The sequence below is a fragment of the Salarias fasciatus genome, chromosome 2 (assembly GCF_902148845.1).
Source record: "Salarias fasciatus chromosome 2, fSalaFa1.1, whole genome shotgun sequence".
NCBI classification, from domain to species: Eukaryota; Metazoa; Chordata; class Actinopteri; order Blenniiformes; family Blenniidae; genus Salarias; species Salarias fasciatus.
In genome coordinates, this window is record NC_043746.1 from 22,811,815 (window position 1) to 22,831,303 (window position 19,489).

General features: G+C 45.2%; 1 protein-coding gene across 3 annotated transcripts in view; it reads left to right on the forward strand.

Annotated features, from left to right (window-relative positions):
- Positions 1 to 19,489, forward strand: part of fgfrl1a (fibroblast growth factor receptor like 1a) — a 77,033-nt gene that overhangs the window by 20,672 nt on the left and 36,872 nt on the right. For all 3 annotated transcript variants that reach the window (XM_030112961.1, XM_030112950.1, XM_030112969.1), the window contains exon 3: positions 13,618 to 13,890. In XM_030112961.1, the coding sequence (XP_029968821.1) occupies positions 13,618 to 13,890 (273 nt within the window). The remainder of the gene's footprint in view (positions 1 to 13,617; positions 13,891 to 19,489) is intronic.

A 19,489-nucleotide genomic window follows, 5' to 3' on the forward strand; every position in this document is an offset into this window, starting at 1 on the left:
CCCAGGCATTTCTTTTTGAGGCCGTCACCTGTTACACTAAGGTTAAAAAGCTGGTAAAGTTGATGTGACTTTCTTTTGGGTTTTTCCCTTTTTTTTTTTTCATTTTGCAGTTCTTTCCCCCTTTTAAGGCTTTAGGGGACATTAAGATGTCAGTCAACATGAAGAGATTAGAAGGAAAAAGAGATAGGTTAAGCACATGCAATCACACCTTATCCCCTCTCTCTCACACTTACACACTCACACACACACTCACACACACACACACACACACACACACACACACACACACACACACACACACACACACACGGTAGGCTAAGACAGTGACCAGAGCTGAACAAATGGACTTAGTCACGGCTGAGGATTGGTGTGGAATGTGGGAGGAGGGCATGAATGTGTGTGTGTTTGCATGCATTAATGCATGTGTGTGTGTGTGTGTGTGTGTGTGTGTGTGTGTGTGTGTGTGTGTGTGTGTGTGTGTGTGTGTGTGTGTTACGTGCATGCTTGGAATGTTTGACTCCCCACCCAATGAACCAGAAAACACACAGGTGGAGGAAATGTGAGGAAGAAACACAGAGGAAGGAGGCGGGGGAGAGTAGATGAGTAACACTGGATTATAATTGGTTCTAGTGAAAGTAACTCATTACGTTTCCTCTCTGGTTTGTTTTCGTGGTTTGAATATATTGAAAATAAACTTGTATATTAGAGTCCGGAGTGTCAGTTAAAGTGAAATTACAGGAGAAGATGAAAAAAAACCCAACTATTATTATGCTCATTACGAGGTTCATGTAACATTTGAACATCTAGTCACCAGCTCATTAACATAACAGCCTGCCATTTAAAAAACGTTTTTGTCTTGAATCTATAAATAATTAACACAAAAGGACGCATTTTCATCTTATTTTGTTAGTTTATGCAAATTAAGACTTCAGTTGGTGCGTGGTGACCCGGGTTTGAATCCTGTTTGTAGCAGGAATAGAAACAATCCGAGTCTGCGGTGTACGTTGGAACACAGCAGCAGACGCAGTTTAAGTAGTCTCACCCAGTAGCAGAAAGGTGATTTTACATCCATCCACTGATTTTCACAATCACGTCATTCAGTTTGGGGTTGTTACTCGTTGAATTGATCCAAACTGACGTTGGAGGAATCCCAACACACAGGAAGAACATGCAAACTAGAGCCAGGAATTAATAGTGTCTTAACGTCTGAAAACGCGAAGCTGTGAGGTATAAGCAGCTACAATGAAAATGCCTCTGCCGGATTTAGAAGGTCGTCTCCTTGAATAAAAACTCATTCAGATCTTATCTGGAGCGTTTTAATGACCCTCTGTCTCACTGTGTTATGTCAATGAGGACGTCTCTGTTACGGCAAATATACACCTCTTTATCACTGCAGTGGACCGGAGCAGGTGCTGCTAGGCCCCTCCGTGTGTGTGTGTGTGTGTGTGTGTGTGTGTGTGTGTGTGTGTGTGTGTGTTTGTTATCAGTGCTGTTAATGAGTAACACTGTCTGCCTCCACAATACTGATAAGCGTCAGGTCGAGGACGCTGCTCTAACACTCACACACTCTCACACACACGCATACGCATGCATGCATGCAAACAAACACGCACACACACACTCCTGAGTGTCAAACTTAACTTATCTTAAACACAAACATCTTGCATTATCTGGTACGAGACAAAGACTCATCCATTCACTTCACACAGATAAAGTTTGAGGTTTCTTTGAGGTCTGTGGTTAATGGTTGAATGTAGTGTGTTTACCATGAAAGGTGTGTGTGTGTTTCATTGACACGACCTGGGTCAGTGGGTCCTGCTTTAGTTGTGTCCACAGCTGGTGACTGAAACCCGACAGTGGCCGAATAAGTAAACGGACCCGCGCCGCAGATTCCTCACATGCAACCACACCACCTGCCGCTGCTGCACAGGCTGCACCAGCGTCTGGCGGAGGTCACTGCTGGAGGCCGGAGGAAAACTCTCAGTCTGTTAGTGCATGAAAAACCTTTCTCTTCAATCCAAAACGTGGACTTGATTCATGCCCGTTTCCTCAGTGTAATTTTGTGAAACAGGCAGCTTTTTGTCTGGACTGTGAGTTTTTCCAAAGCCACCTCGACGTCTGGAGTCTCCCACCTGCTTTGATTGTGGAGCTCGTACTTTATTACCTGCTTCATTTAGTCAGAACAAAAAGCCGTTCTCTTTATTTTGATTGGGGCTGCAGGAGAGCGAAGCGCGCCGCCATACTTCTGGCTGGGAATCAAAGGGTCTGCTCTCTGTCTGTGTCAGGTCTTAGTTTGCACTAAAATGTAACGGAGCCTCCAGCCTCCATACACTGACTGGGCGGGAGGAACACACACACACACACAGTCTCACACTCAAGCATGTCCTCACTTAAAAAGTTTAGAATTGCCATTTAGACTCTTTCTGCCTCTCTTTCCAGAACTATTTATGGTCTAAATCTCACTTCAGTTAAACTCAAAGCCTCCGTCTACATGACAATATTTTCAAGGGAAAGTTCTAAACCTCGGTTGCGTTTTGCGTGTCCACTGACGTGACAGTGGAGGTTGGAGCCACTGAAAGTGAAACTTTTTAAAAAAAACAGCTCCTGATGTGGAACTTTCCAAAAAGAAAAGCTCCAGCTTGGTCTCCATGGAAACGAGAGAAAAATGCAACTTTACTGAAACGTTGCTACTGCACGTGCACACCACACCACGACCATAGTAGACCGTTTCTCTGCACGTGCATGAGTACGTGCAGCGTTCGCCTCCAGGGTGTCATGCCTGAAGTCACCTTTGATTTGAAAGTCACCTGCAGGAACGATCTAACTTCGTCGTCTGAGTGGTTTCGTTACTAAAACAACCAACAGCACCCCCGAGGGGTCTGCCATGCCAACTATACCCTCTTCAGTGTTTCTGCCGTTTCCGTGTAGATGGACATTGTTTTCTAAACCTGGCCCTTTCGGTGTAAATGTGTGTGTGATTGAGTGTCCCCTCCGCCACAGAGAAACTATTCCATGAACACGTATTTCAGTGTTTTACGGCGACAGCGCATAAAGACATAAGTTTATTCTTCATGTCCACGCTGTGCGAACTTGCATCTACTTTCCAGCAGACTCACTCTGAACCCAGCTCTGCTTCTTGGATGACTCTTAAACTTAATCCTAACCGGAGTCTGACCCCAAAACATAGATACACCTCAACGTTTCAGGATCTCCCCATGTAGCTCCCATGGGTCACTGTGCAATGATGTCCAGATGAAAGGACACACACACACACACACACACACACACACACACACACACACACACACACACACACACTGAAAGAGCACTTGCAGCCTTTGACCTACTTTCAGTCGTTGCTGGTCTGCTTACTCCATTGATTCAGTCTTTTTCCATTTCTTCATTTTCTTTCACTTTCTCGCCTGATTTAACAGAAGAATGCAGAGAGGTTGTGGATCTGCATCACCTGTTGGCTGACATGCCACAAACACTATCAGTTAGAACTCGCTGTTCGGTGAGGAAGGTAAATAATCTCGTGTGAAACAGAGCTCCTCCAGTCTCCTGGATGTTTTGGAGACACTCGATCGTTGCTGAACGTGTTGGCGAAACTTTTTATTTTCTCTCTGTGACAGACAGCCAGACAGAAGCGTCTGAGAGAAAATAACTTGGGAAACAGCTACCCGATCGGCTTTCAACAAGTTATGATTGCAAGTTGTTAATGAACCGTTGAGGACGCCTGTCTCGCTCTGCCGCCTCACAGGATGTGACTGAAACACAAGGTTGTAAAGTAAACTGTATCCGGCCACATCTTTCTTTCTTTTTTCTCATTCAAAGCACTCATTAAAGTGACATTTCCTCATCCAGTCTGCACGTTGGCCAATAAATCATCTCATGTAGACAGCAGGTAGTCGCTTCCGCCGATTAATCCTCTTTATCCCTTCCTGACTTCATCGTCCATCTCTTTCTATTCTCTTCCGTCGTTCATTGTACTTTCTCCACTTCCCTGAATCTGCGTTTCTATAATGCTCCCAAGGTGTTTCTGTTCACACCCACGCAACTGCGCAGTCTGCATGATGTGGTTTTCATAAAAGCTTTCATAAGCTTTAAAAGAATGTCGAAGGTTTAAACTGCCCCCAGGTCGCCGCGGTTTAGCAGAACTTCCTGTTGGAAAAGGCTGATTCACACTTCGCACGTTTTCAGGTAACCGGTTTCTCCTTCACAGAGTACACAGCAGAGTTTAGATCTCCTCTTTGGTGTAAGCAGAGACGTTGGTGTTTTTTTTAAAGACCAGCTCTGTTGCTCATCCCACAAATGCATGCTACCTACAGAGGAAGATAAACATTCCTGTTATGTTCTATTGAATTGCATGCATTGATTACTGAGGCCCTGTTTATAGGACGTTTTCGTGTTAACATGGAACTCTTTTGTTGCATTTTGGGTGTTTGTTTACAATGACAACTGTGCTCAGAATGACTGAAAACTGAACTTTTCTGAAACACTGTAACTGCGTATGCGCACTACGGCCATAGTAAACAGCTTTTGTGCGAGCAGATGGACAAGAACAACAGAATATGCGACTGAAATGTGTCCATTCTACATGACAGATGTCCACCCTCCTCCCCTACTTCTGTAAGCAATAACACTTTGTAATCATAAAGCTTTTTTATCGTGCGTAGCTCTGCTAATGACTCATGAGAGTGACGGCTAAACTAGATCTTTCTCATGTTTCCTCTCTTCCAGCGTTTTCCCACAGCTGTAAAAACGTAAAACAAAATCTCAAAGTTAAATTACGCGCAACATTTTCCTATTTCCCCAGTTAAATAAATTAATTGCTCCCATAAATCTTCTTTCCTGTATTCTTTTGGTTGGACACATGCAACGTGATTTAAGGCCTCTTTTTTTTTCATTTCTCAGGCAAACCCTGGAGTAAGTTTAATACACTTGTTGAGTGTAAATCCAACAAGAAGACACCGTACTCTGCTGGATTTAGGATACTTAAATATTAATCGAACCCTTTTTTTTGTTTTTTGGAAGGAACTGCATGATTATGTGATTATGTGGTAATGTCATATCATTTTTCTGGGTGCACTTGGACCTGAGCTTGTGTGTGAGTGCCTGAGTTTTCCCATTGTTGTAGTGGAGCAACTTGTTTGGTAAGTTCTCCCCAAATAATGTCCTTGATTCATCATCCCGCCTGTGGAGGGTTTTTCCTGGAGGGAAAAAGCAGACAGGTGCAGCACACACAAGAGAAAAGAGTTGGAACGATATAACCAGCTATTAGAAAAGCTATAATAAAAAGAGCTTACAGAGAGAGAGGGGGAGAGAGAGAGAGAGAGAGAGAGAGACGCAGAGGTGAGGAAGACAGGTGGAATAAAGAGAAAAGAACAAGGCTGGAGGTTATAATCCTGCCATAAAATATCTGATTAGAACAAAATCAAAGAGTTGACACTTTTTTTTTTAAACGTGTATGTGTGTGTGTGCGTGCGCTATTGGAAAGACCATATTGTGGGTCGCTGAGAGGATCAGGTTCCCGGAGCAACCACTCAGCGGATTCCTCAAAGTTTTTCTGGCTGCTGTGTGTTTTTTCTACGTGAGAGCGAGAGAGACGAGCGGAGGACTCCAGTTTTGTGTGTGTGTGTGTGTGTGTGTGTGTGTGTGTGTGTGTGTGTGTGTGTGTGTGTGTGTGTGTGTGTGTGTGTGCGCGCGCGCATGTGTGTGTGTGTGTGCGTGTGTGTGTGTGTGTTGTGTGTGTGTGTGTGTGTGTGTGTGTGTGTGTGTGTGTGTGTGTCATGCAGAGCTTCAGTTCGGCACCAGCCTCGGGCCTAGTGTTAACTGTCAGGATGGAGTAACAAGCAGCAGTTGACCTGTTGATGGGGTGGAAGTGTTTGGGGCACAATGCGTCTGCCGGTGTGTTTGTATGTCTGCGTGTGTGTGCCTGTATCTGTATATGTGTGTGTGTGTGTGTGTGTGTGTGTGTGAGTACCTGGGAAAGGACAGCTTAATGGGCACCCGTCACTCTGCCTCCGCTGCCTCGGGCGACGAAAAGGCAACCGAGTTTGCGTCTGATTGTTCGTCTGCCAGCGAGAGCGGAGACGAGACACTCAGCGAGATGTCGGACAGCTTTTTGCGGGTTCAGTCTGTCAGAGCGGCGACGACCAACACTTCACTTGAGCACCGTTAATGCAGCTCAGCGCCGCGAGCGATCCCACCGGTCAGAATCGATTTTGGAAATGAAGATGCGATAATGTGATTCAAGAGAAACTTCCGAGGGTCTTTGGGTAATAGGAACAACATTCAGCGCAGTTCCTCAGTGAAGCATAATGCAGAAGGATAAACTTTCTGTCAGCTTTGTTAAAAGTACAAAACAGAAAGTGTTGCTTCAGTACCTGAGCCCATAATAACGATGGACTCTTCAGGTCCCAGTTCTGGGTCTTGCAGCAGAGCAGCACACCTCCACCTCGCAGACTGCACCAGTGCTGCGCCCCGCTGTTCCGAGCTCTCCATCAAAAGCATTCCTCGGCTCTCCCCTCTCGCCCCGCTCTCAGCTCTTTGCCAACAACAACGTCGTGTTGGACTCCGCAGACCCATCTGACTCAAAGAACGCTAAGAGCATTATGAAGAGCAAAGTCTGATCCAAGACATAAAGGCCAGTTTTTTGGCACTCCAGCCAAAATACGCAACTCAAATTAACACAGATTTTTTTTAACACTTGAGAAATTGATGTGTTCGCAAGCCAGAGCTGTGTTTGACTGCTTCCTGGAAACCTTAATTGTCTCTTTAAGCAACTGACATTTATGGTTCTGCTCCTAACGTCCACTTAGAGTACTAATTTTCTAAGAAAACTTTGCTTGTGGGCAAGTCTGGGAAAAACGTTAGAGTCTGATCTGAAAAAAAAAAAAAAACAGACTATGTTGACTGTGCAGTTTGAATTTCTTGGAGGAATGCTAAAAGACAACTCAGTAAACTGTATTTTATGGTCTGGAAATGTTACTGTGTTCAAGTAAATTCATTTATTTAAAAGGAGAGTAAAGTGATTGAGGTAATAATGAAGCTTTTATCGTTTAACTGTTCTACATAGTAAACACAGACGGTCATTAAAATATTTATACCCACAGCAGATCTAATATCTCCAGTCTACCTGGCAACCTTTGATTTGAATCATGTGAGGAAAGCAGTGTGACCTCCACAGGGAGAACATGCAAACTCCACCTAAATTGGCGCTGTCATTCAGGAGGCTGGAAAAATCCATTTGTATTTTCTAGACTGGATTTTCCATAGTTGTGCTTCAGTTTCTTAAGATTCTAACTGGAGCTGGAGTTTGATGTAAAACCAGTCCCGTTTTGAGGGGATATGTAAATATCCTGTCAGCTCAACTAAAATTAACGTTTGGAAACTCTGACGAACAAAGTCGAACTACTCCTTCCTCAGTGTCGGTGTAAAGAATTATTAGGTTGTTCAAACTGTTGCGATTGTTTGCTTCACCTCAAGAGGTGAATTTGTCAAGAGCTCAACGCGTCCGTGGACCAGAGTAGGGGGAGGAAAGGAAAATAGAGTTGCAGCAATGAAAATCCAAGCAAACCCTGCACAAAGCGACCACATCAGCAGCGGTTCAAAACATCTGAAGCAAATTGTCGTGGAGGATGTTGATTAAATTTGAAGAAAGGGCTGTGGAGACCAAAACAGGGTGAAACCACAAGACGTTTCAACTCCAAGTAGCAGACCTGAGCGTTTACCCCAGAACGACCTCTGTGTGGCTTCGTCAGACTACTGCTGCTGCAGGGAACCAGTGGACGCCGTGCACTTCTTCTCAAATTAATGGGACAGGAGAAGATGGTGTCAGGTAAACCACTGATCAGGATGGTATCGTCCTTGTGAAGGTGTTGGAAAAAAAGCTGGTGAAATGTCCTGAAATCGGTTAAAAAACTGTTTAGTGTGAAACATTAAGCTAGTAACTATAAATTATGTGCAATAATTAAAATTTAACATTCACTGAATTTGCTTTCCTGCTGCAGTCACCTGATTTCATCGGGTATTTTATGTAAATAGGTTGGTCTTGTGGTGAGGACAGGGTCGGATTTCCTCCCAACAGCTCCGTCTCCACAGGAATTCTGTTGATCCTGGACACTTGTGCATCACGCAGGACGTAAAGTAAACCCAGGATGAAACTTACAGATTTTTATCTTGAGAAGTGAAAGATGAAAACGATGAAAATCTGTATTTGCTCCAAATCAAACCTCATTCATCATCCAGTGCAGGAACTGGAAGGAGGCATTTGCAGTTGTTTTGGGAGTAGCTGCTCGAAGAACAGAATGTATGAAGCGACTCCGTCTTTATTTGGCCTTCAGACTTTCTCCTTCGCTCCTTGCCGAGGTTGTGCTGCTCTGAGCGGGAATGTCTCTCTTTTTTCTCCCCTTGCTTGGCTGCAAGTTGCCAGACGTGTGTCAAACCTATATATGCAAACACTGCTGCATTGTGGGGGATGGCATGCATAAGCGTGTAACTTAACGTGCGAGTCCGGGGTAGACACTTTCTGGAAGTCGGGCAGTCGAGCATTTTGCGAGCGTTTTGAAGCCCAAGAATTTTCTTTACATATGCAGTGTGTGCACACAAAGATGCTAAATGTTTAAAGTGTGAACAATAAGCCACAAGCATGCAAACGATATATGGTGCAATTTGAGCGAGAGGGTCAAGAAAGAAGACGTCGTTGCCCCACAGGGACAGACGGGGGTGTATGTCTCTGAGTACAGATCTGAAAAGAAGGCAGAGGATAAATAAATCAGTCTTTGGAGAGATTAGGGTCTCTGGTGTATAGTTAAAAGTATGACAGTTTTTTTGTTGTTTTTTTTTTTTTTAACTAAGCAAAGGTATATGCAAGGTTACAGTATTGATGAAATACTTCCGGTGGCTGCATGTTGCATTATGGATGTTAAAGTGTCTAGAAATGGCCATGATGTAATTGGCACTTCATAAATAAAGCTGAAATGAATTGAATTGGACTTGGCCCTGATCGGATCACTTCATGGAGCTGATTTATTTAGTTTCACGTCTTTGTTTTAAATAAATTCACTTTACTGCATATATTTTCTGTTTTCTTCCTTTGATGTTTTACTTCTGCCCAGGAATGCTCCTGCCTACTAATTTATTTTGATGAAGACTACTAAACTACTTTCCAAGAGGAAAACAGTTTCCTATGACCTTCATCAAAGTGGAAGCAGATTTTATAAGGTCATTGTTTGGATGCGTTCTTCTCTCAGACCAGGTGGGATCACAGTGCCCCCTTTTACACAGTAGTGTTTTTTCACAGGAAAACGGAAAACTTTCATTGCATGAAAACGGTGCTCAGAGTCACTGAAAACACAACTTTTTGAAAACACTCCAAATCTTTCTGTGTGTCGACGGCGGAAAACACATTTTTCTGAACTCTGCTACTCCTCCAGCTCTTCACAGCCGTAGTAAATAGCTGTTCTGCATATTTTATTGGCTCTTTCCATACGAATGCTTTAAGAAGGAATTATTTTATGTGTATGTCTCGCAAACGGTTGCAAGCATTTTTCATTCATTTTGAGTTCAGGTTCTTGTGTGACTTAAAGATTGGTTTTGCTTCACTTGGCTTCTATCTAACTCGACATGGTGATAAAACTGGTAATCAGTGAAAAAGTCCCCAAATAACATGCTTCTTTCTAACATAGCATTTGTAGTTTTGCAATATTTTTCCTCCAGAAAGTTCCTGACCTCATTAGCAGTTTGCATTTTGCTTTTGTGGTCCTATTAGCTGGACGCCCACAGCCGGAGACATCGGCCAGAGAACTAATGGTCTCCATTTATCAACAGTTTGTCCAACCGTGAACTGATGAATACCTAAACTCTTCGATATTACCTCTTAGGTTTCCCGTAAACTTTCCCGGGGCATGTTTCCCCTCAGCAGATGCTTCCAGCAGTGTGTGTGTGTGTGTGTGTGTGTGTGTGTGTGTGTGTGTGTGTGTGTGTGTGTGTGTGTGTGTGTGAGTGTGAGTGTGTGAGTGTATAAATCAGCCAAACCTGTAACTATCATCTCCAAGATGGTTTCATTGATAAGACTTGAGGGTTTGTGAGTTCTGAACTCTTGTTACCTTTTGTAAAAATTTATAAGCCCGAGGGGTTTACACACTTGCTCCAACCTAGTAAATACTTGAGTGATTTAGCACAGAAAAGAACGCCACGGTAATGTGCATCATCATTTACAGGATTTTTTTTTTTTTTTTTTGTTAATAAATCTGTTGGAAATCAGTATTACCACACAAACAAGTCTCTTGAAAAATACAAAGTTTCATGGCTTGCTTCAGTCTTCAACCCCAAGAGACAAATTTCTAAAAGACTTTCCATCAGCCACGGACTGGGGAGGAAGGAGGGAGAGGAGCAGCGATGGCTGCTCTTCACTGGGGAAAGAGAGAAGGAAGATGTCGGCCAGTTTAACTGTCTAAAGTTGAGAGGTTCAGTTAAAAGGTCCTGCTCCTACGATCCCCCGGAGAGATGCTGGGGAAGGGGTGTGTGTGTGTGTGTGTGTGTGTGTGTGTGTGTGTGTGTGTGTGTGTGTGTGTGTGTAGGGGGCTGTAAATCACCGCTGAGAGATGAGAAACTGCAGTGGCCGGGGAGGATGGCGTGAATGAGTGTGATGAAAGACTAAAGAGAGAACAGGATGGAGAAGAGAGGAGCGACGGGCAAAGGAAAAGAGGTAGCAGGGGAGCAGTCGGAGGTCAGCGGAATGAGATTTCAATCTGTTCAAGGAAAAAAAAGACAAAATAAACTAACAGTGAACACAGGAGTCGCTCCGGGGAGGAATATCTGGTATTTCAAGCACAAAAGCAAAATACAGGGGAGTTTTTGGTACAAATGGCATAAAAAAAGAGAGTGAGGGTAATCATGTGTTCAATGGAAATGGCTGCGAAGGACCCAAAGAAATGGAATAAAGATAACCTGAAAAGTTTAAGATGGGAGAAAGAGCAGAAATGAGGCCCCTGATGAGAAAGCCATACAGCCGAGAGAACACGTTCCCCCCACCGAGGGGGGAGGAGGAGGAGGAGGAGCAGAGACTCCTGTGAATACTTCTGCGTGACTAATGTCTTTTTCACACTTTTCACTTCTCTCCATCCATCATTGTGTCCAGCTCCCGCTCGCCGGTTCACACAGCGACAGCGCCTTCCAGAACACTACTGGAACTGTGCTCCCAGTTTAATAACGTATTCTCACCTCCTGAGCTGGATTTATAGAACTCAACTCCATCTTCTTCATCCTCTGCATTCACAGCTGCAGGGCGAAAAACTGAATTGATTTTTTTTTTCTCTCTTTTCACAAAAATCAGCAATTTGACAATGTGACATGTAATGCTTCTCCATGTATGAAGACTACATCATTTTTTATCTGTTTCCATGGAAACTGACATCGTTTTCACAACGTTAATGTGTAAACTGAAACCTATAACAACGTATAATACAATCAAATAAGCAGCAGTTCTACATCATTCACATTATTTCTGATAATAAATGCAAAGCTTCTGCAGTACAGAGAGAAGGGTTTGAAATTGACCATGCAGCAGAGCGAGTCTTCAGGAGGGCTCAGAGCGCCACGTCCAGTAGACTCAGTCCTCTTGTTTGGAATCCGCTTGGCCCAATTCGCTCTCTACAGTTCGACCGTTAACGGTGCAATGATGCAAATCGTAAAAGAGAAAACCCTGATCGCTGTAACCCCACCTTCCATCTCCACTTCTTACTTAGAAAACTGAAATGTTTGCTGTTGAATGTGCTTGAAGTTCACTCGTCTGAATGTTTTTTGTTGCTTCAGTACTTATTCAATTCAGTAAACTTAATCCTAATTGTCAGATTAGTGTCTTCCCGTCACAAAGACCGTCTTTGATCCCTGAAGTCCGGCGTCCTGTGGAGTCTCGCAGTAGCTGGTCGTGAGCGACAGTTTATCAGGGCAGATGATTTCTCGGGAGTGAATTGTGGCTGGAGACAGTTTACGGCTGGCTTCCCTCCGCCTCAGGCAGTGTGCGGCGAGGAGGAGGGGGGCGCCTGAGAGACGCAGCCCGCCTCGGACGGCGAAGATCAGAAGCGGCGGGCTCGTAAATGACACCGAAACACAGCGCAGACTCAGCACGGCTTTTTATTACGGGACTATTTTAGAAGAAACATTCGCACACGAACGTGACGGCAAGATAAGATTTAACCCCCAAACAGAAAACCTGCACTTGGCACTCTGTGGGTGTTCGATTCAAACATCCCCTTTAATGTTAAACAGTGTAACAAACTTTCATTTGTAATCTTCAAAGGTGCAAACATCCACGAACAAGAGCAGCACGAAGGTTCCCATGAGAAATATCGCCTCGGGGCAATAATCTGAACACACCTCAGATGTTTGCAGAGCATTTAAAGCCACGTTAACATGTTTCTGTCTATCAGACCACATGTATGCAGCCCGATAAGCCTCTATCAAGCGGGTTTGTGACATGAAACACCCTTTGTGCGTCCTTTAAAGTGGTTAACCTCCAGGACACGACCTGGACCCGGCAGTTTTATGCTCTCTTTTGTAGTCGGTCAGGACATTGTTTCGTTCATGCTATATTTGAAGAGTATTGTTTTAATCTAAAAGGTCAAACATGAGATGTGCGGTGCATTTTGAACCGTAGAAACTCCCACCCGACGTCCAGCACTCTTCCTGTTTGTTTTTCTTTGTGTGCTTTTCCTATTCGGCCATATTTCATCCACCTCTTTCTTCTCAGATTCACTCCCTTGAATGTCTGTTATTTTCGATGTGGTTCTCTTCTTACCGAGCCTCCTTCCTTCCTCTCATCTCTCATTCGTTTTCTCCTTCACCCCCACGTCTGCTCTCCACTGTGTCCTCCCACCGCTTCCACTTGAGTTAGACGATGCTTCTACCGCTTGTTTTTCTAGTGTGCCGTTTCAGAGGAGAGCAGCTACCGAGCGGTCAAGGTCACGCCTGATTTCACATCTTGGCTGATTTGAACCCCGCTGCTTGGCGTCGTTCGGCCTCAAATGATAGTTTTTGTGTGATCTCATCAAAAAAAATTACTTTTTCTTGTTTAAGTTCACAAGGAACAGAAAATTTCTCATTTATTATTGAATTATTATATATAATATCATAAGAATTTAAGCCTTGACAATAATGATAAACTGACCTGAGAACTAGTATCACCGTTTTTAATGGGAGCAAAATGCACACAGTAAAACAGATCAACCTGTTGAAATGTGTTATTTCACCAGTGTGGTTCAAAACAATCTGCTTAATAAGCTTGAATGTCTACCTGTTGATAAAACTAGACTCTACAGACCAGTAGGCCTCTAATTTGACCATATAAGCCTGGATAAGTCCTTTGCTGTTACTGGTATCAAATCTCAGGGTGTACGATGGTGCAGTGATTAGCACTGCTACCTCACAACAAGAAGACCCCCCATCCATTTGATTACAGGCTCGGGGGCCTTTCCATGTGGAGTTTGTAATTTCATAAGTCACCTTTGATACAGTCTGCACAAAGTTTCTAAAAGCATCAGCCAAGAAGCAGCAAAGATGATTTCCTCGTGTCGTCATTGAAATATCTCTTTCCGGTTCTTCTCTCTCATCAAGGCCCCCCCCGGGTGTCGGAACGTGTGACCCATCGGCAGAGCGTCCGCCTGGGCCGCACCATAAAGCTGCCCTGCCCCGTGGAGGGCGACCCGCCGCCCCTCATCATGTGGACCAAGGACGGCCGCAACATCCACAGCGGCTGGACGCGCTTCCGGGTCTTACTGGAGGCTCTGCGGATCAAGGAGGTGGAAACCGAGGACGCCGGGACTTACATCTGCAAAGCCACCAACGGGTTCGGCAGCGTCAACATCAACTACACGCTGATCGTCATCGGTAAGTGCTGTGTTCATATTTCAGACGTCTGAAGTGCGCACGCACGAGACGACTCCCTGCCTTTGGCTTCTGTTTGAAGTGTGTGTGGCTCACACACACACTGTGATACCACCGGCCGCTGTTGTGCTGCATTCAGTAGCTGAATAAACAAGGGGAGGTTTGTGCCGCAAACCGAAGGTAAGTAGCTAAATTTGTGATGTAGGCAAAAGGTCAAGTGAAGATAAAGGCGGAAGCTTTTTGCATAATTATAGAAGTGGAGCCTACTGAATCGAGGGAGGGAGGCGAGTGAAGGTGTAGCGTTACAAAGTCGCTCTGTTGCAAGTGGAAAGCTTGTACTTCCCCTCCTTCAAGTGACTATTTGTTCTTTGTCCTCCTTTAAAAACAAAGTCCTAAAAGTTTTTCTTGTTTCGAGCCTCTTCTTTTGAAGCGTCATTGCAGATGATTAATGCTTTGTGTCCGTGCTGTTCAACATGGTGATACAGCAACTATGTTAATGTGTGTGCACAGCATCCAAAAGTATTCTCAGTGCTTCACTTTTTCCACGTGACAACCATTTTGGTGGTTGGATTAAACAATTGTTTTCTGCAAAATTCCATGTATTACATCCACGATGAGCACGTTGGCCTTCTTCATCAGTAAATGGAAGAAGTTCAGGCCTCCAGGACTGAGCGATCGGGGAGAAAGGCTTTATTCATCAAGGTGATCAGAATCTCGATGGTCGCTCTGTCAGAGCTCCGGAGTCTGATCAGCTGAGACAGAGACTGATCTGTGCCTGCAAAGCACGGTGGCGGCAGCATCATGCTGTGCAGATGCAGTATTAGTCGGGACGGATGGAAAGATGAATGCAGCAATGTACGGAGATGAAAACCTGTTCCAGGTCGACTGGAGCGACGGTTCATCTTTCAGCAGAACAACAGCCCAAATCACACAGCCAAGACATCCAAGCAGGCTTCAGGACGACTCTGTCAATGTCCTCGAGTGACCCAGCCGGGGCCGAGACTTCAGTCCGATTAAACATCTCTGTGGGGATTAGAAAATCACACTTGCCATCTATTCCCATCTATCTATTGGAGCAGGAGAGGAGCTGCCCAAGCGGAGGTGTGCCAAGCTTGTAACATCAACAGCATTTCTCTTTTCTAAGGGTTTTGATTTTTTCTAATTGTTAATGCATTTCTAAAAACAGCAACGAAAATAAATGAAAATAGAAACATTGTGAATACTTTCAGGATGCGTTGCTCATGCATAGGAGAGTTGATTCTACCTGAAAAGAACATTTTGTATCATTAAATTAAATGTTTACTTTTTTGCAAGAGTACATTTCAGGACCTGTATTTTTCTACATAAGTGAAAGGTTGAGATGGATTTTTAAACAAATACACCGTGCTCAGTTATTTACGATTTCAGTAAAGACTGAATACTTGTGGCAAAACTAAAGAGTCACGTCACACAATTCTGAAGGTCTACAATTAACATGGTTCCTTTAGTTTCTCAAACAATGGCGATCTTATTGTCTGAGTCTCTGTGCTTTGTGTGGGTTTGTGACCACAGTTGTTGTACTTGTGTGTTCCTGTAGGATTATGAATGAGGCGTTTGTTAAAGGAGATGCTTGTCTTTTTGCTTTGGCTACATTTGCCTGCAAGGAGACACTGCGTCAGAGCGTGTGCGTCTCAATGTAGATGTTCACTATAAAAGAGACATTGTTCGTGTGGCTTCTCCTGTAACTCTGTGCCCAGCGGGCTACATACGTATGTTTTGATGTCTGGGTTTGTCATGTTGGCATTTTGTGTTAGTTGCACAAATTGACTGTCATCATGTGGCGGCTGTAGTCTAATAATTTTCACATGAGATGCTGCTGATGGGTGTTTGTGGTAAAAGGTGTAACTCTTTCTTATGCTTTCAATATGAAAAACCGGTTCATTGTGTCATTCATTCATTTATTAGAATTATAAGCTCTGTGGGGCTTTCTGTGTGGAGTTTGCATGTTCTCTTTGTCTGGCTTGATAGGTTTCCTCTGACAGTTACTCATTTGAGGTGAGTTTATGGCTTTAAAATTGATAGTTGCTGCAATTGTGTGAGTGTGTGTCTCTCTCTCTGAGTTTGTCCTGGTGATTCGTCCAGAGTGTAACCTGCTGGGAAAAGGCATCCCCATGACTGCCTCACATAGTCCCTGATGCTGTGCTTCACACCGAGCTCTCAGCCCCCCCCTCCACCCACCCCACCACCATAAATCCTGCAGAAAGGACAATGTGTCAGTGCACATTCACATACATACACTGTCTGCCTGTGGTCCAAAGCATCTCTGCACTCCGCTGTCTGCATGCATCCTCCCATGTGTACACCGCCTCTGTGTGTGTGTGTGTGTGTCAGGTTTCAGTCGGACTGGATGCCAGCAGGGAGATTAAGTCTGCACGGCGTTCCAGAGAATCTGACTGAAGCAACACTCGCTGCCCGGCGTCGGCACTTCAAAGACGAGCCTGAGTAAAATGCTCTGCTACAGATATAGCCCGCCAATATTTTCGGTATCTTAATGATTGTAGATTACGCTTGTCAATGGGGACCTTTGTATCAATGGTCCCCTTTTTTCAGATTGACGTGGCGCCTTCGATAATCTAACGAGATTTCATAGCAAAGTGGGAGAACTGTTGGCTAACCCCTCTGTGACACAACAGCTTCATGGTGTGTTTGTTTATGTAAGTGTTTGAGATGTGAGTAGTCAGGAAACAGGTCTCCAGATTTATGCTGTTGAGTGATCTAATTTTGTAGGTATAGTGGGAAAAAAACAAAACATTCAATCTACCTTGAGTTGGCAAATTGTCAGTAGAAAAATATCCTTTTATTCTCCAGTAATCATTATCGGTATGCATTCAGCGCCGCGCCGGTCTTGACCCGAACTTCAAAGGCGAGCTGGCATACAGGGGGTGGGAGGGGGTTAAGGGGAGGAGCCGGGTGGGGGGGGTGGGTAGATGGGGGGGCAACAGAACAGCTGCCGCTGAGGTCATCCAGGCAGGCAGCAGCTGCCCCCCCCCCCCACCTCTTTCCTCATTCACTGTCCCTTTCATTCGCTCCACACATACAAACCGATCCAGAGACGATCAATGGGGAAAATCCACATGAACGAATTGTGTTTGTCAGTCGGGCAGCTTTGGATTACCTCGACAGTCCAACCGCGTTTCACTCTTAAAAGTAATGACCGCTTGCTCCTTCAGTTTCAGTGACATCTTCTGACATTTGGTTTGGGCGCCGTTGGCACATTTCCAAGTGTAAATCTGAAAACTTTCGATGTTTCGGTTGTTTTTTTGCACACTGCGGCCACGATGATCAGTTCTGCTGTGCATGATTTTCTGCACCTCGTCTCAAACAAGACGGTTTGAAAGTAAGAAACTTCTGCGTCCAGCGAACCGTTCGGCCTTTTCCCGGTGCACGCGCACAGGAGAGGGCAAGAAGAGTTCAGGCTCCTGAAGTCGCCATATCAGAATCCATGCGCACGCAAATCAGAGAGATTGTCGCCGTTTACCAGATCAGAAAAGCGGCGCCCACAGCCGCTTTGTGGTTAACCACGTTGATCTTCAAAGACGAGCCTTCTCCCTCTAATACGAGCCAGGAATCGTGCCGCAGCATCTCCTCGGCACGGAAATCAGCATTTTCAGTCTGCATCAGAACTCATGGTCCAAACATGATGTTTTGGTGAGAAGGTGACAGACAGAGGTTTTCCTATCTGCTCGTAACAACCTCAGCCCTGGAAAGTTTATTTGCCATTTCTTTCTGTTTTTCCGCTGCGTCTTGACCCCCTCCCTCTACGGTTTTCCTCTCCTGTGTGGTCCCGCTGCAATTACTCCACGGCCGCTCGCTTTCCCCATTAATGAGCCCACACCTGTGTCTTATTGTCTCTCCCCTCTCAGTTTCTCCCCCGACGTGTCTTTTGACACCTTTTTCCGATTATCGCTCAGCCCTCGTGCCTCCTTCTTCGACCACCTTTTAATTTGTATCAATATTTTCTCAGTTTCCTCGACCAGCCTGCCCCCACCACCGCCTCCCCCCCAGTAATGGCGCCGGGTTGCTGTAGAACGCCCACTGCACGCCCGCCCGGCGGTGGGGAGCTGATGGGGAGCCGTTCGGTGAGGCCAGGCTTTTGTTGGCGAGTGAAATTAGAAGATTCCTCGGAGTGTTTGTTCTTTTTATTGTGTGTAGGCTGGCGAACGCTTGCGTGAGTGAGTAGTCGGTGTGTGTGTGTGCGTGTGTGTGTGTGTGTGTGTGTGTGTGTGTGTGTGTGTGCGCTTGTTTATGCGAGAGCCTCTGTGTATGGGAGTGTGTGCGCATTGGTGTCGGTAGATTTATGGGACCACCAGTAAAGTGAAACTAAAAAAAGCATACTTTTTTATTTTCTGCTCCACAAACGTCTGCGAGAACACCAGGCGAGCTCCCGTTTCCTCCTCCTACTCTTTTCTTTTTGTTGGTGTTCGATTTTAACAAAACAAAAGGCAAAAAAAAAAAAAAAAAACCAGTTGGACTGAAATTCAGGTTGTTTTCATTCTTTTGTGCCCAAAAGAATAAATGATACAAAATTTATAGCTTCAGCCAGATGTGATGACAATGGGAGCGTGTCTGGAGCTGAGGAGGAAGGAAGGAAGCGGTTTGGAGGTGTGTGTGTGTGTGTGTGTGTGTGTGTGTCTTTGTGTGTGTGTGTGTGCGTGCACACGTGCATGCATGCATCATTGTTTGAACCCTCACTTGAAGCGTTTGAACCCCCGTGCACGTGCGTTCCGCTCTGCGCAGGCTCGAGTTTTAATGAGTGCGTTCATGTGTGCCCACAGTTTCATTTCTGCGCACGCAGGTCCGTCCAGAAGTGACTGATGTGATGATTTGTGGTGATTTAAGAGCTCCAGCACAGCGGCTGACATCTGGTCATAATTGCAGAACAAAGAGCAAAGGAGCGGCCCGAGAAAAAGATATCAAACGCTGACATACTGCGTGTTTGAATAAATGAGCTCGTACGTGATCCGCGGTCGTCAGGCGGCCGACGCGTAATGAACGCTGAAGCAAGAAAAATGGATTCGCAAGATGAAACATGACAGATGGTGAAACCGAGGCAGGACTGTTGAGGCTTGTTTTGAGAAAATACAAAACAGAATCCGTCCATCCGTCTTCTCCACAGCTTTAACCAATTCAGAGCCGCGGCTGGAGTCCGTCCCGGTTTGAGACGGGAGTGTGAGCGGGTCGCAAACAGACGACGGCCGGGTTCACGTTCACACCTGGACACGGAGAAGCTGTGGAAAACCTAAACTCCACCACAGTGAAAGATTTGAACCGTGTTTTCACAGTGATGGGAGAGCGCAAGCCACTTCACCCACCATGCACCGCTGCTCTGTGGTTTTATACCAGGATTATTCCACCAGCGCTACATCGTCAATCTATCTTCAATAACGCTCAGCGCTGGAGTCGATGCGGCGTGACGACTAAGTGATTTCCTGATGTTGTTTCTGATTATTTCTAACCATCATCCAGCGGTTTCTGGTTTCCAGTCGAGCCGCCCTCCTCCTTCAGGTCCCCGCTTTTCGTTAAACCGCGTCACATGTGCGAGGCTGCAGCTGTCGTCCGGCCA